At 48.3% G+C, this 13,186-nt stretch overlaps 1 protein-coding gene across 7 annotated transcripts in view; it reads right to left on the bottom strand.

The window, feature by feature from the left end:
* Positions 1-13,186, bottom strand: part of RSPH10B (radial spoke head 10 homolog B) — a 44,612-nt gene that overhangs the window by 23,016 nt on the left and 8,410 nt on the right. For 5 of the 7 annotated variants that reach the window (XR_012432209.1, XM_065541670.2, XM_065541671.2 and 2 more), the window contains 6 exons: positions 11,269-11,442; positions 9,473-9,558; positions 8,250-8,370; positions 6,660-6,836; positions 3,867-4,011; positions 2,143-2,264 (listed from right to left, as the gene is read on the bottom strand). Coding sequence is in view for 6 of the 7 variants with exons in the window: in XM_065541670.2 (XP_065397742.1) it covers positions 2,143-2,264; positions 3,867-4,011; positions 6,660-6,836; positions 8,250-8,370; positions 9,473-9,558; positions 11,269-11,442 (825 nt within the window). In the remaining variant the exon portion in view is untranslated. The remainder of the gene's footprint in view (positions 1-2,142; positions 2,265-3,866; positions 4,012-6,659; positions 6,837-8,249; positions 8,371-9,472; positions 9,559-11,268; positions 11,443-13,186) is intronic. The other 2 variants (XM_074034428.1, XM_074034429.1) reach the window with 1 other exon arrangement.

Below are 13,186 nucleotides of genomic sequence, written 5' to 3'. Positions count from 1 at the left end.
GTTTTTTTGTTTTGTTACGAGATGGAGTCTCGCTCTGTCACCCAGGCTGGAGTGCAGTGGCAAGATCTTGGCTCACTGCAACCTCTGCCTTCTGGGTTCAGGCGATTCTCATGCCTCAGTCTCCAGAGGAGCTGTGATTACAGGTGCACACCACCATGCCCGGCTAGTTTTTGTATTTTGGTAGACATGGGGTTTCACCATATTGGCCAGTCTGCTCTTGAACTCCTGACCTCAGGCGATCCGCCTGCCTTGGCCTCCCAAAGTGTTACAATTATAGGCATGAGCCACGGTGCCCGGCCAAGAAGCATTTTATTCTTTCCACCCACCCGCCTTGGTCAATAAAATGCCATCTCCGACCAACAGTAAAAACAAAACAAAACAAACAAGTTATCTGGAAAACAGACTTCCTTTCACACGGCATGTGCTGGCTTCCGCTCTCAGTGGCGGCAACAAAATTCTACTGTCTGCAGATCCTTATTCCTCATCAACACATGTGCAAAAATCCTCAACAAAGTAAGTGGAATCCAGCCATATATAAAGAATAGTAGCCATGCGTGCTGGCTCATGCCTGTCATCCCAGCACCTTGTGAGGCCAAGGCAGGAGGATCGCTTGAGCCTGGGAACTCGAGACCAGCCTGTGCAACACAGTGAGACCGTGTCTCGACTGAAAATTAAAAATTAAAGAAATTAACCAGGCACCGTGGCGAGTGCCCATATAGTCCCAGCTACTCAGGAAGCTGAGGCGGGAGAATTGCTCGAGCCCAGAAGGTCAAGACTGCAGTGAGCTGAGATCGCACCACTTCACTCCAGCCAGGGTGACAGAGCAAGACCCTATCTCGAAAAGAAAAAAAAAAAAAAAAAAAAGATAATACAGCAACACCAAGTAGGGTTTAGCCTAGAATTGCAAAGTTGGTTTACATTTGAAAAATCAATCAATGTAATTCACACTATTGACAGACTGGAGAAGAACCAAATGATTCTATCAGCTGAAGCATTTCACAGAATTTAACATCCATTCATGATAAGCACCCTCAGCAAATTAGGAATAGAAAGGAATCCCTCAGCCTGATCAACAGCATGTACGAAACATGCAACTCACATCACATGTAGGGCTGAAAGTCTGAAAGAAGTAAAATTCCGCCATGTGCGGTGGCTCACGCCTGTAATCCCAGCACTTTGGGAGGCCGAGGCGGAAGGATCACCTGAGGTCAGGAGTTGGAGACCAGCTTGGGCAACATGGTGAAACTCCATCTCTACTAAAAATACAAAAAATAGCTAGGCGTGGTGGTGCGTGCCTGTAATTCCAGCTACTCAGGAGAATTGCTTGAACCCAAAAGCCGAGATCATGCCATTGCACTCCAGCCTGGGCAACAAGAGGGAAACTCCATCTCAAAAAAAAAAAAAAAAAAAAAAGCAACAATATTCATGCTGGTTGCTTTACTCACCTCCCTCTCTGTCACATTTCACCTTTTAGGATTTTCGCCAGACCCTTCACGCCCTTAAGCTGCTCCAAATTCCCCACACAAGCAGCCCTGCCCTCTGCACAGCATCCTGTTCTCCAGAACCACTCACCCCTGCCCTACCCTCTTCAATGAGACACTCAGAGAACGCGAAGAACAGGATTCGGGGTCCCAAGGGAGACAGGAAGCCCTGCCGGGGTGGCTTCAGGCATCTGTTACGCTGAGCATTAATTCCTGCTTTTGAAAACGCAGTTCAATTGAATAAACATGTATCGTCTGCCCGATCTAAAGCACTGTTCTAGGCTGGGCGTGGTGGCTCACACCCATCATCCCAGCACTTTGGGAGGCTGAGGCAGGCGGATCACCTGAGGTCAGGAGTTCCAGACCAGCCTGGCCAATATAGTGAAACCCCGTCTCTACCAAAATACAAAAAAATAGCCAGGTGTGGTGGCGCACGCCTGTAATCCCAGCTACTCGGGAGGCTGCAGTGGGGGAATTGCTTGGACCCGGGAGACAGAGGTGGCAGTCAGCCAAGATTGCGCCATAGCACTCCAACCTGGGCGACAGAGCAAAACTCAGTCTCAAAAAAAAAAAAAAAAAAAAAAAAGACATTCAACACGTGACAGCAGTCACCAGCTATATTACCCCAGGATGCAATTGATACCAATAAAAAAGATTTTACCTGCTTCTTTTCTTCAGGTCGGGCTGCCTCAGGGTACATGTCCAGGAGCAAATTTAGATCCAGCTCGATGCTCGACCCCAACACAGAATGACTTTCACTGCCATCAAGCTTTCTGATCAGTTCTAATGAAGGAAGGCAAATACAGGGGATAATTACGGTTTGTTTGGTGTTTTTTTGTTTTGTTTTGTTTTGAGACAGGGCCTCACTCTGTCGCCCAGGCTGGAGTGCAGTGGCATGATCTCAGCTCACTGCAACCTCTGCCTCCCAGGCTCAAGCGATCCTCCCGCCTCAGCCTCCTGAGTAGCTGGGACTACAGACATGCACCGTCACGGCCCAGCTCATTTTTGTACTTCTTGTAGACACAGCGTTTCACCACATTGCCCAGGCTGGTCTCAAACTCCTGAGCCCAAGTGATCCGCCTGCCTTGGCCTCCCAAAGTGCTGGGATTATAGGCATGGGCCACTGCACCCATCCTTGGAGATAATTATGAAAAGCAATGTTAAAATTTCTTAATGTTATGTCACAATGATTTTCTACCAAAATGTGATACAAGAATATTCCAAAAACCTACTAAGAATGCAGGCTGGGCACAGTGGCTCATGCCTGTAATCCCAGCACTTTGGGAAGCCTAAATGGGAGGTTAAGGTTGCAGTGAGCTATGATCACACCACTGCACTCCAACCTTGGCAAAAGAGTGAGATCCTGTCTCTTAAAAAACATTTTTTTAAAAGCAGTTGCAAGCCAGGCACGATGGCTTACAGCTGTAATCTCAACACTTTGGGAGGCCGAGACAGGAGGATTGATTGAGGACAGGAGTTTGAATCAGCCTGGGCAACATAGTGAGACCGTGCCTCTACAAAAAGTTTAAAAATTAGGTAGGCATGGCCAGGTGCAGTGGCTCACACCTGTAATCCCAGCACTTTGGGAGGCCAAGGCAGGCAGATCACGAGGTCAGGAGTCAGATACCACCCTGGTCAACATGGTAAAACCCTGTCTCTAATAAAATTACAAAAATTAGCCAAGCATGGTGGCACGCACCTATAACGCCAACTATTCAGGTTGCTGAGGCAGGAGAATTGCTTGAACCCAGGAGGCGGAGATTGCAGTGAGCCGAGATTGCACCACTGCACTCCAGCCTGGGCGACAGAGCAAGACTCCATCTCAAAAAAAAAAAAAAGATTAGCTAGGCATGGTGGTGCACATCTGTATTCCCGGGCTATAGGTGAGGCTGAAGTGGGAGGATCACTGGAGCCCAGGAGTCTGAGGCCGTAGTGACAGAGCAAGACTTTGCCTCAAATTTTTTTTTTTTTTTGAGACGCAGTGTCGCTCTGTCGCCCAGGCTGGAGTGCAGTGGCCGGATCTCAGCTCACTGCAAGCTCCACTTCCCGGGTTTACGCCATTCTCCTGCCTCAGCCTCCTGAGTAGCTGGGACTACAGGCACCCGCCACCTCGTCCAGCTAGTGTTTTGTATTTTTAGTAGAGATAGGGTTTCACCGTGTTAGCCAGGATGGTCTCGATCTCCTGACCTCGTGATCTGCCTGTCTCGGCCTCCCAAAGTGCTGGGATTACAGGCTTGAGCCACCGCGCCCGGCCACATTTTTTTTTTTTTAAAGGGAGTTGCTCACAGGGGACTTCTGTTTTCTGAAGTGTTCAGTGTATTTTCACGAGTGGACACCATGGATAGAAACAGATGAATTTTATTTCAACAGGTGAATGCTTCCTACCAGCACTCCTGGACAATCTTTGGGCAACTCCTGAAGACAGGTCCAGGCAGCCGATGAATTCAACTTCAAGATCTGGAAACCCGGCTATGTGGTCATTGGAGAATGTGCCTTCGTACACACGCCCGTTCTTGAAAGTTAATCGGCCCTGCAGACAGAAAAACAACTTTGTGCAGTTTAGGAAAAGTTTTCTTAGAAAAACACTGGTAAGGCTGGGTATGGTGGCTCACACCTGTAATCCCAGCACTTTGGGGGGCTGAGGCAGGCGGATCACAAGGTCAGGAGTTCGAGATCAGACTGGCCAACATGGTGAAACCCCATCGCTACTAAAAATACAAAAATTAGCCAGGCGTGGTGGCGTGTACTGTAGTCCCAGCTACTCAGGAGGCTGAGATAGGAGAATCGCTTGAATCCAGGAGGCGGAGGAGCCAAGATTGCACCACTGCACTCCAGCGTGGGTGACAGAGAGTCTGCCTCAAAAAAGGAAATAAGGAAAGGAAAGGAAAGGAAAGGAAAGGGAAGGGAAAAGGAAGGGAAAGGGAAAGAAAAGGGAAGGGAAAGGGAAGGGAAAGGGAAGGGAAAAGGAAGGGAAAGGGAAGGGAAAGGGAAGGGAAAGGGAAGGGAAAGGGAAGGGAAAGGGAAGGGAAACATGAGTAAATGTACATTGATAGTTTTTTCAAGGTTTTGGAGCTTTTCACTTGTTTTGAAAATACGCACTTACTCCACATACAGTCAGGCTCCTGGGTCTCATGCACTGTATAAGTTCTCTCTCTTCCTCCTTCTTCTATTCCTCCTCCTCCCCTCTATCTATCTCCCCCACAATCTTTCTCCAACTTTAAGCACCTCTAGGCCACAGAATGTGTCTTATTAAACTAGGCTAGTGACCAGCAGAATGCCCATCATACAATAGAGACTCCCTGATTTTTTTTTTTTTTTTTTTTTTGTGAGACGGAGCCTCGCTGTCACCCAGGCTGGAGTGCAGTAGCACAATCTTGGCTCACTGTAACCTCCACCTCCTGGGTTCAAGCTATTCTCCTTCCTCAATCTCCCAAGAGGCTGGGATTACAGGTGCCCGCCACCACACCTGGCTAATTTTTGTAATTTTAGTAGAGATGGGGTTTCACCATGTTGGCCAGGCTGGTCTTGAACTCCTGACTTCAAGTGATCTGTTCACCTTGGCCTCCCAAAGTGCTGAGATTACAGGCGTGAGCCACCATGCCCGGCCAAGACTCCCTGAGATTTGTCAAACCCAGGTCAATAGTCAGTTACTGATTCAGAAGTGGGCAAATGACCCTGTTTGGCTCTGTGAAACGAAAGACCCTTTTAGAGAGCTTCTATCAAAAGTTCCTCCTTTTCTTCTACTTAGTATGGTATGCGGATGTGAAGGCTGGAACCACAGCAGCCGACTTGCAATCATGAGGGAGGAAAAACACAAGGGCGAAAGTGACATGGTGGGAGATACTATGGATAAATGGAATAGAAATTCTGACAGCAATGAGTTGCTGAAGCCTACAGTATTCTGTATTATACATGGCAGACAACACTAGACTGTCTGTTACTTGCAAACCAAACCACCATCATACATACACACACACACACACATGCACACACACACACACCCACCAAAAACTAAATAACCACTAAATACGCAGGAAATCAATGACCACTGAAACTATTTTGCCAGGCACAGTGGCTCATGCCTATAATCCCAGCACTTTGGGAGGCTGAGGCAGAAGGATTGTTTGAGGCCAGGAGTTTGAGACCAGCTTGGCCAACATGGTAAAACCTGCGTCACTACTTTAAAAAAAAAAAAAAAAAAAAAAAAATGAGCTGAGTGTGGTGGTGCACACCTGTAGTCCCAGCTACTCGAGTGGCTGAGGCACAAGAATCGATTAAACCTGGGAAGCAGAGGTTGCAGTGAGCCGAGATCGCGCCACTGCACTCCAGCCTGGGTGACAGAGTAAAACTCTGTCAAAAAGAAAAAAAAGAGTCATGTAATCACCTTAGCAAAACAGTAAGTTATCCTATACAAAATAGATAATGCAATTTAATAGAGAATGACATGCCTTTTGTCTAAAAGAGTTCTGTAGATGGATGGTGATGGTTGCACAACAATGCGAATGTATTTGATGCCACTGGACTGTGCACTTAGAAATTAAGACGGCAAATCTTATGTGTACTTTACCACAATCAAAAAGAAATCTAGAGTGCCTATATTTACCACAGACAAAATAGACCTCAGAGAAATAAAAGTTACCAGGGTTGGCCAGGTGTGGTGGCTCACACCTGTAATCCCAGCACTCTGGGAGGCTGAGGTGGGCCGATCACTTGAGGCCAGGAGTTCGAGACCAGCCTGGCCAACATGACGAAACCCTGTCTCTACTAAAAATACAAAAATTAGCCGGGCGTGGTGGCCCGCACCTGTAATCCCAGCTACTCATGAGGCTGAGGAAGGAGAATCACTTGAACCCGGGAAGCGGAGGTTGTAGTGAGCTGAGATCACACCACTGTACTCCAGCCTGGGCAACAGAGCAAGACTGCGTCTCAGAAAGAAAGAAAATTAGCAGGGTTAATAGGAAATTACGTGATGATCAAAAGAGCCAGAGCACCAATGCATAATGACCCTCCACGTGTGTGCCCCGAACAACAAACTTCAAATATATGAAGCGAAACTGACAGAACCAAAAGCAGAAATAGACAAATCTGCAATTATACTGGGACATGTCAATGGCTTTACATCATTTCAATGGCTTTCCATCATTGTTTGAAATGGGATCTTCCCAGGTCTGTACTCACCGTGCCATGTTTCTTGTTGGAAACCCATTCTCCGTCATACATGGCTCCACTGGCGTAATAAAACTTGCCACGTCCGTGACGATGTCCGTTTACAAACTCCCCTATGTATTCATTTCTCAAGGGATACTGGGAACGGGGGATTCTTTTTAGAAACCACGTGTGTGTTCCAAAGCCATTCTGGAAAGAAAGCAGACGGCCATGAGACATGCGCAAAGCAGTTTCTGTCTTTACCCGAATCCCCTCAAAATTAGGATAAATACAATGAAAACTGGAAAAGGCAAAGAACTTGGACTCTGGAGCCGCACAGACTTGGGTTCAATTTCAGCTCAGCTGCTTATTAACAAGTCTTTCGAACTAAGGCAGATGATTTAAGCCCTGTAAGTTCCTCATCCGTAAAACAGAAATAACACCTGCCCCTCAGCTTAGATACAAAGGAGTTCGAGACCAGCCTAGCCAACATGGTGAAACCCCATCTCTACTAAAAAGTGAAGATAAGTGTATATAAAGTGCCTGGCTTGATCATGACGGGTTTCACTGTTATTTTAAATTTTGGGGTTTATTTGCTTTTATATATTTTTATTTTTTGAGAAAGGGTCTCACTCCATCACCCAGGCTGGAGTATGACGGCACAGTCTTGGCTCACTGCAGCCTCAACCTCCAAGACTCAGGTGATCCCTCCCACCTCAGCCTCCCAAGTAGCCAGGACTATAAGCACCAGCCACCACTCCCGGCTAATTTTTGTATTTTTAGTAGAGATGGAGTTTTACCATATCACCCAGGCTGGTATTAAACTCCTGGCCTCAATCCTCAAGTGGTCTCCCAACGTGCTGGGATTACACCTGTGAGCCACTGCGCCCAGCCTAAATTTTTACTTTCTAAAGATACAAGTTGGGCTGTGTGCTGTGGCTCATGCCTGTAATCCCAGCGCTTTGAGAGGCAGAGGTAGGAGGATCACTTGAGCCCAGGAGTTCAAGACCACCCTGTGTAATAAAGTAAGAATCCGTTTCTACAAAAAAAAAAAAAAATTATTTTTTAATTACCCAGGCACAGTGGCCGTGGGCACTTCTGTAGTCTCAGCTACAGGCGAGGCTGAAGTGGGAGGATCGCTTGAGCCAGGGAGGTAGAGAGCCATGACTGCACCACTGCAGTCCAGCCTGGGCAACAGAGCAAGACTCTGTCTCTAAAAACAAACAAGCAGACTGGGCGCAGTGGCTCACGCCTGTAATCCTAGCACTCTGGGAAGCCGAGGCAGGCGGATCACTTGAGGTCGGAGTTCGAAACCAGCCTGGCCAACATGGTAAAACCCCATCTCTACTAAAAATACAAAAAAAAAAAAAAAAAAAAATTAGCCGTCCTTGGTGGCGGGTGCCTGTAATCTCAGCTACTCCAGAGGCTGAGGCAGGAGAACTGCTTGAACCTGGGAGGTGGAGGCTGCAGTGAGCTGAGATTGCGCCACTGCACTCCAGCCTGGGTGACAGAGAGACAGACTCCATCTCAAAAAAAAAAAAAAAAAAAAAGACATAATACATGTGTTGAGAATCGGTGGAGTGTCCACCTCTGGGTATAAACTGCTCCCCTGCCCGGGCGTACCTGGAGGCCCCTTTCCCACCGCCCGGTGTACTCTTCGTTGGCGGTCAGCCACCTCATCCTCCCCTCCCCGTGGCGCATGTTGTCTTCCCACTGGCCTTCGTATATATTTCCAGATTTATAACTAGGATGAAAGAAACCGAAGAAAAGCAATCAGTTACCTCCTACACAACGTTTACCTTTAAGACATTCTTTTAAACACTCCCCTTGAGCTCCTTTGAAGAAATCTACCCCTCGTACCTATACAATCTTCTCTGTATTTAAATTCAGGCTGGGCGCGGTGGCTCACGCCTGGAATCCCAGCACTTTGGGAGGCCGAGGCTGGAGGATCACCTGAGGTCAGGAGTTTGAGACCAACCTGACTAATAAGGAGAAACCCAATCTATCCTAAAAATACAAAATTAACCAGGCGTGGTGGTGCATGCTTGTAATCCCAGCTACTCGGGAGGCTAAGGCAGGAGAATCGCTTGAACCCAGGAAGTGGAGGTTGCCGTGAGCTGAGATTGCACCACTGCACTCCAGCCTGGGCAACAACACCGAAACTCCATCTCGAAAACAAAAACAAAAAACAAAAATTAGCCGGGCATGGTGGTGGGCACCTGTAATCCCAGCTGCTCGGGAGGCTGAGGCAGGAGAATCGCTTGAACTCAGAAGGTGGAGGTTGCAATGAGCCAAGATCATGCCACTGCACTCGAGCCTGGGCAACAGAGACTGTCAAATAAATAGACAGATAGGTAGGCAGATAGATAGATCGATAGATAGATAGATAGGTAGGCATGAGGTCCTAAGGGAGCAGAATGAGTCACTTTATTAAACCTTCTGACTATTTAATAAGGTGACAAAGTGGGTAAGAGCCAGGTTTTTAAAATCTTTTAATAATTCCCTATTGTATCATGATTAGTTAATATTTGGCCAGTTTTTGAGATGGGATCTCACTGTGTCACTCAGGCTGGAGCGCGGTGGTGCAATCATGGCAGGAGAATTGCTTAACCCCAGAAGGTGGAGGTTGCAGTAAGCCGAGATGGCACCACTGCACTCCAGCCTGGGTGACAGAGCGAGACTGCGTCTCAAAAAAAAAAAAAAAAAAAAAAAAAATCCAATCTGCTTAGAGAGAAAATGTTCTGTGCAACTTTTGCACCTTACTTTTAAATATCTGAAGTGAACATTATTTGGGCCCACAAACACTTCTTTGCCCACATCCCAAGCACGGCCATGGTCATACCTACCATCTTATTCCCCAGCCCTTTTTGATGTTTTGCACCCAGTCTCCCTCGTACCAACACGTACCCTCTTGATTGTAATAAATGGAGCCCTGAAACAAATAATGTCATCTTTATAACCATCAAACCTCATGACACAAACGCTTTGTCAAATGTAAGGATATCAACTTAAAAACTAGAACCTACACAGAGGCCAATGCCATATGTAAGCAAGACATATAACCTGTTATTTTTCTGTTTTGCTGTCAAGAAAATGGTAAAACTGCTGCACAAGGGGAAGTGAGATAATGTCACAAATCAATTTCTCCTTAATAAAGTGCCTTATTGGCCAGGCACGGTGGCTCATGTCTGTAATCCCAGCACTTTGGGAGGCCAAGGTGGGCGGATCACAAGGTCAGGAGTTCAAGATCTGCCTGGCCAACATAGTGAAACCCAGTCTCTACTAAAAATACAAAAATTAGCCGGGTGTAGTGGCACGCGCCTGTAATCCACCTACTTGGGAGGCTGAGGCAGGAGAATCACTTGAACCTGGGAGACAGAGGTTGCAGTGAGCCCAGATCGTGCCACTGCACTCTAGCCTGGGCAATAGAGCAAGACTCCGCCTCAAAATAAAATAAAATAAAATAAAAAGTGTCATATTAAGGCACAGAATGACTGCACTCATCACATTCAAGTCTATTCATTATATCCAGTAACTATTAGTCAATTAAGTACCTAAAGAAATCCTGTCTGTTGCCACTTGGAGTGAACAGTTGAGCCTTCCATGTAACGGAAGGTCACTCTCTCCTAGGCACCAGAACCATTATTGTTTTACCCATTTGGACATCCTATTCATTTTACTGCCTCCAAGTGTAAGTGAGCATAGTGTACCCTTTGTTTGATCTACACTGAAAAGCCTCAGAAGGCTTTTTCACAGGTTTATCTGTGTGTGTGAGAGACAGAAACAGAGAGAGAATTTTTCTATCTTCTCTCTCATGATCAGGCAAACTCATTCCTTCCTGCAGCCATTCAGATGCTGCTGTCTGGAAGTCACCGTGCCCAGTCCCTCCAATATGTTTCAAGCAATCTGTGTAAGCTAACACACACACACACACACACACACACACAACACAACTCAATAAATAGCCATTCAGATGCTGCTGTCTGGAAGTCACCGTGCCCAATCCCTCCAATATGTCTCAAGCAATATGCTGTAAGCTAAAACACACACACACACACACACACACACACACACACACACAAAACAACAACACAACTCAATAAATAGCCTATTAAAGCCTGCATATGTCCAGGCACAGTGGCGCACGCCTGTAATCCCAGCACTTTGGGAGGCCGAGGTGGGTGGATCACTTGAGGTCAGGAGTTTGAGACCATCCTGGCCAACATGGCAAAATCCCGTCTCTACTAAAAATACAAAAACTAGCTGGGCGTGGTGGTGCACACCTGCAGTCCCAGCAACTCGGGAGGCTGAGGCAGCAGAATTGCTTGAACCCAGGAGGCGGAGGTTGCAGTGAGCCGAGATGGCGCCTCTGCACGCCAGCCTGGGCCACAGACTCCGTCTCAAAAAAAAAAAAATAAAATAAAATAATAATAATAAAATGCTTAATTTACACGATGTGAATTTCACCTCAATAAACAAAAAGTGAATATGCCCTGGACAGTGCCGCTAGCCCCTACCCCCTTCTCTCTCCATGTGGCCGCCCAGCCCCTCCCCTGCCCTCCACATGGCCACCCCACCCCCTTTCTGCCGCGCCCCCCCGCCCTCCCCCCCCCCCCGCCCTCCACGGGGCCACCCCGCCCACCTTCCCGTGCCGCCTGCCATTGCACCAGTGGCCGATGTAGGACACGGGCTGGGTGCTGCACTTGAACATCCCGAACCCGTTCCTCATGCCGTTGACCACTTCTCCTTCGTACATGCTGCCGTCCGGCCACGTGTACACGCCGTGGTTCATCGGGACGTTCTTCACAAAGTCGCCCTGAAGCAGAGCGGCCATGGGGTGACAGAAGGAAGCGCTGGGGGCGGGGGCGAGAATCCCTAGTCCTGTGGGCGGTTCCAGGAGCTGCCTGACCTCTGACTCTGTTCTTGCCTCTCCTGTGGACACGCACTGAACATCCCCCTCGCATTCTCTCTCTTCCTTGTCTGCATTTCCCATCCTCTCATCCCACCCAACCACTGGGTGGAAGTTCAGGCAGGTGGAAATATCTGGGAGGTTGCAGGTCGACCGAGCTCGAAGGAGCGAGCAGGTGACGTTGGAAAGTGCTGGCTTCCAATCCTGACCCGGGGAACTTCAGAATCTTAGAACTTACCTTGGCAGGGCGCAGTGGCTTACGCCTGTAATCACAGCACTCTGGGAGACCGAGGTGGGAGGATTGCTTGAGGCCAGGAATTTGAGGCCAGCCTGGACAACCTAGGGAGACCCTGTCTCTAGAAAAATATTTTATTTATTTGTTTTTGTTTTTATTTTTGAGACAGAGTCTCACTCTGTTGCCCAGGCTGGAGTGCAATGGCGCCATCTCGGCTCACTGCAACCTCTGTCTTCCAGGTTCAAGCAATTCTCCTGCCTCAGCCTCTCAAGTAGCTGAGATTACAGGCGCCCACCACCACGCCCTGCTAATTTTTTTGTATTTTTATTACAGATGGGGTTTTGCGATGTTGGCCAGGCTGGTCTCGAACTCCTGACCTCAGGTGTTCCAGCCGCCTCAGCCTCCCAAAGTGCTGGGATTAACAGGCGTGAGCCATCATGCCTGGCTTTTTTTTTTTTTTTGAGACAGGGTCTCACTCTGTCACCTAGGTTGGAGTGCAGCGGCACAATCACAGCTCACTGCAGCCTCGACCTCCCGGGCTCAAGTGATCCTCCCACCACGCCCCCCAAATAGCTGAGACTACAGGTGTGTGTGTGCCACAAGCCTCACTAATTTTTAAATATTTTGTGGAGATGGGGTTACTCTATGTTGCCCAGGCTGGTCTGGTCTCAAACTCCCAGCCTCAAGTGATCCTCCCACCTTGGCCTCCCAAGTAGCTGGGACTACAGGTGCGTGCCACCAAGGTGCAGTGGTGCACGCCTATAATCCCAGCACTTTGGGGGTGCTGAGGTGAGAGGATCTGTTGAGCCCAGGAGGTTAAGGCTGCAGTGAACTATGACCACTGCATTCCAGCCTGGGCGACAGAGCAAGATCCTGTGTCTAATTGAGAAAAAAAAACACAAAAAACCCCGCTCGAAGGAGGTGAATTCACTGTTCCCTCCAGGCTTAGTGATGACTGGGGAAGTCCCTCTTTCTTTTTCCTTTTTGTTTTCCCCCCCCAAGGGGGAGGATTGCTCTTGTTGCCCAGGCCGAGTGCGATGGTGCAGTCTCGGCTCACTGCAAACTCTGCCTCCCAGGTTTAAGCAATTCTGCCACCTCAGCCTCCCGAGTAGCTGGGATAACAGGCGCCCACCACCACGCGCAGCACATTTTTGTATTTTTAGTAGAGACGGGGTTTCACCATATTGGCCAGGCTGGTCTCAAACTCCTGACCTCAGGTGATCCACCTGCCTTGGCCTCCCAAAGTGCTGGGATTACAGGCATGAGCCACCGCGCCCGGTCAGACAATTCCTCTTTCTGCCACAGGTCATCAAAATATTCTGTAAACAAGTCAGTCAACAGCCTGCCCCAGGGGCACCTGCTAGGGAACCCGCTCTGCCCAGGACGTCTGAGTGGGCAGCAGGCAGCACCTGCACA

This window comes from Macaca fascicularis, chromosome 3 (assembly GCF_037993035.2).
Source record: "Macaca fascicularis isolate 582-1 chromosome 3, T2T-MFA8v1.1".
Taxonomy (NCBI): domain Eukaryota; kingdom Metazoa; phylum Chordata; class Mammalia; order Primates; family Cercopithecidae; genus Macaca; species Macaca fascicularis.
The sequence above is the reverse complement of the archived record's forward strand: the minus strand, read 5'-3'. Positions and strand labels throughout refer to the sequence as shown.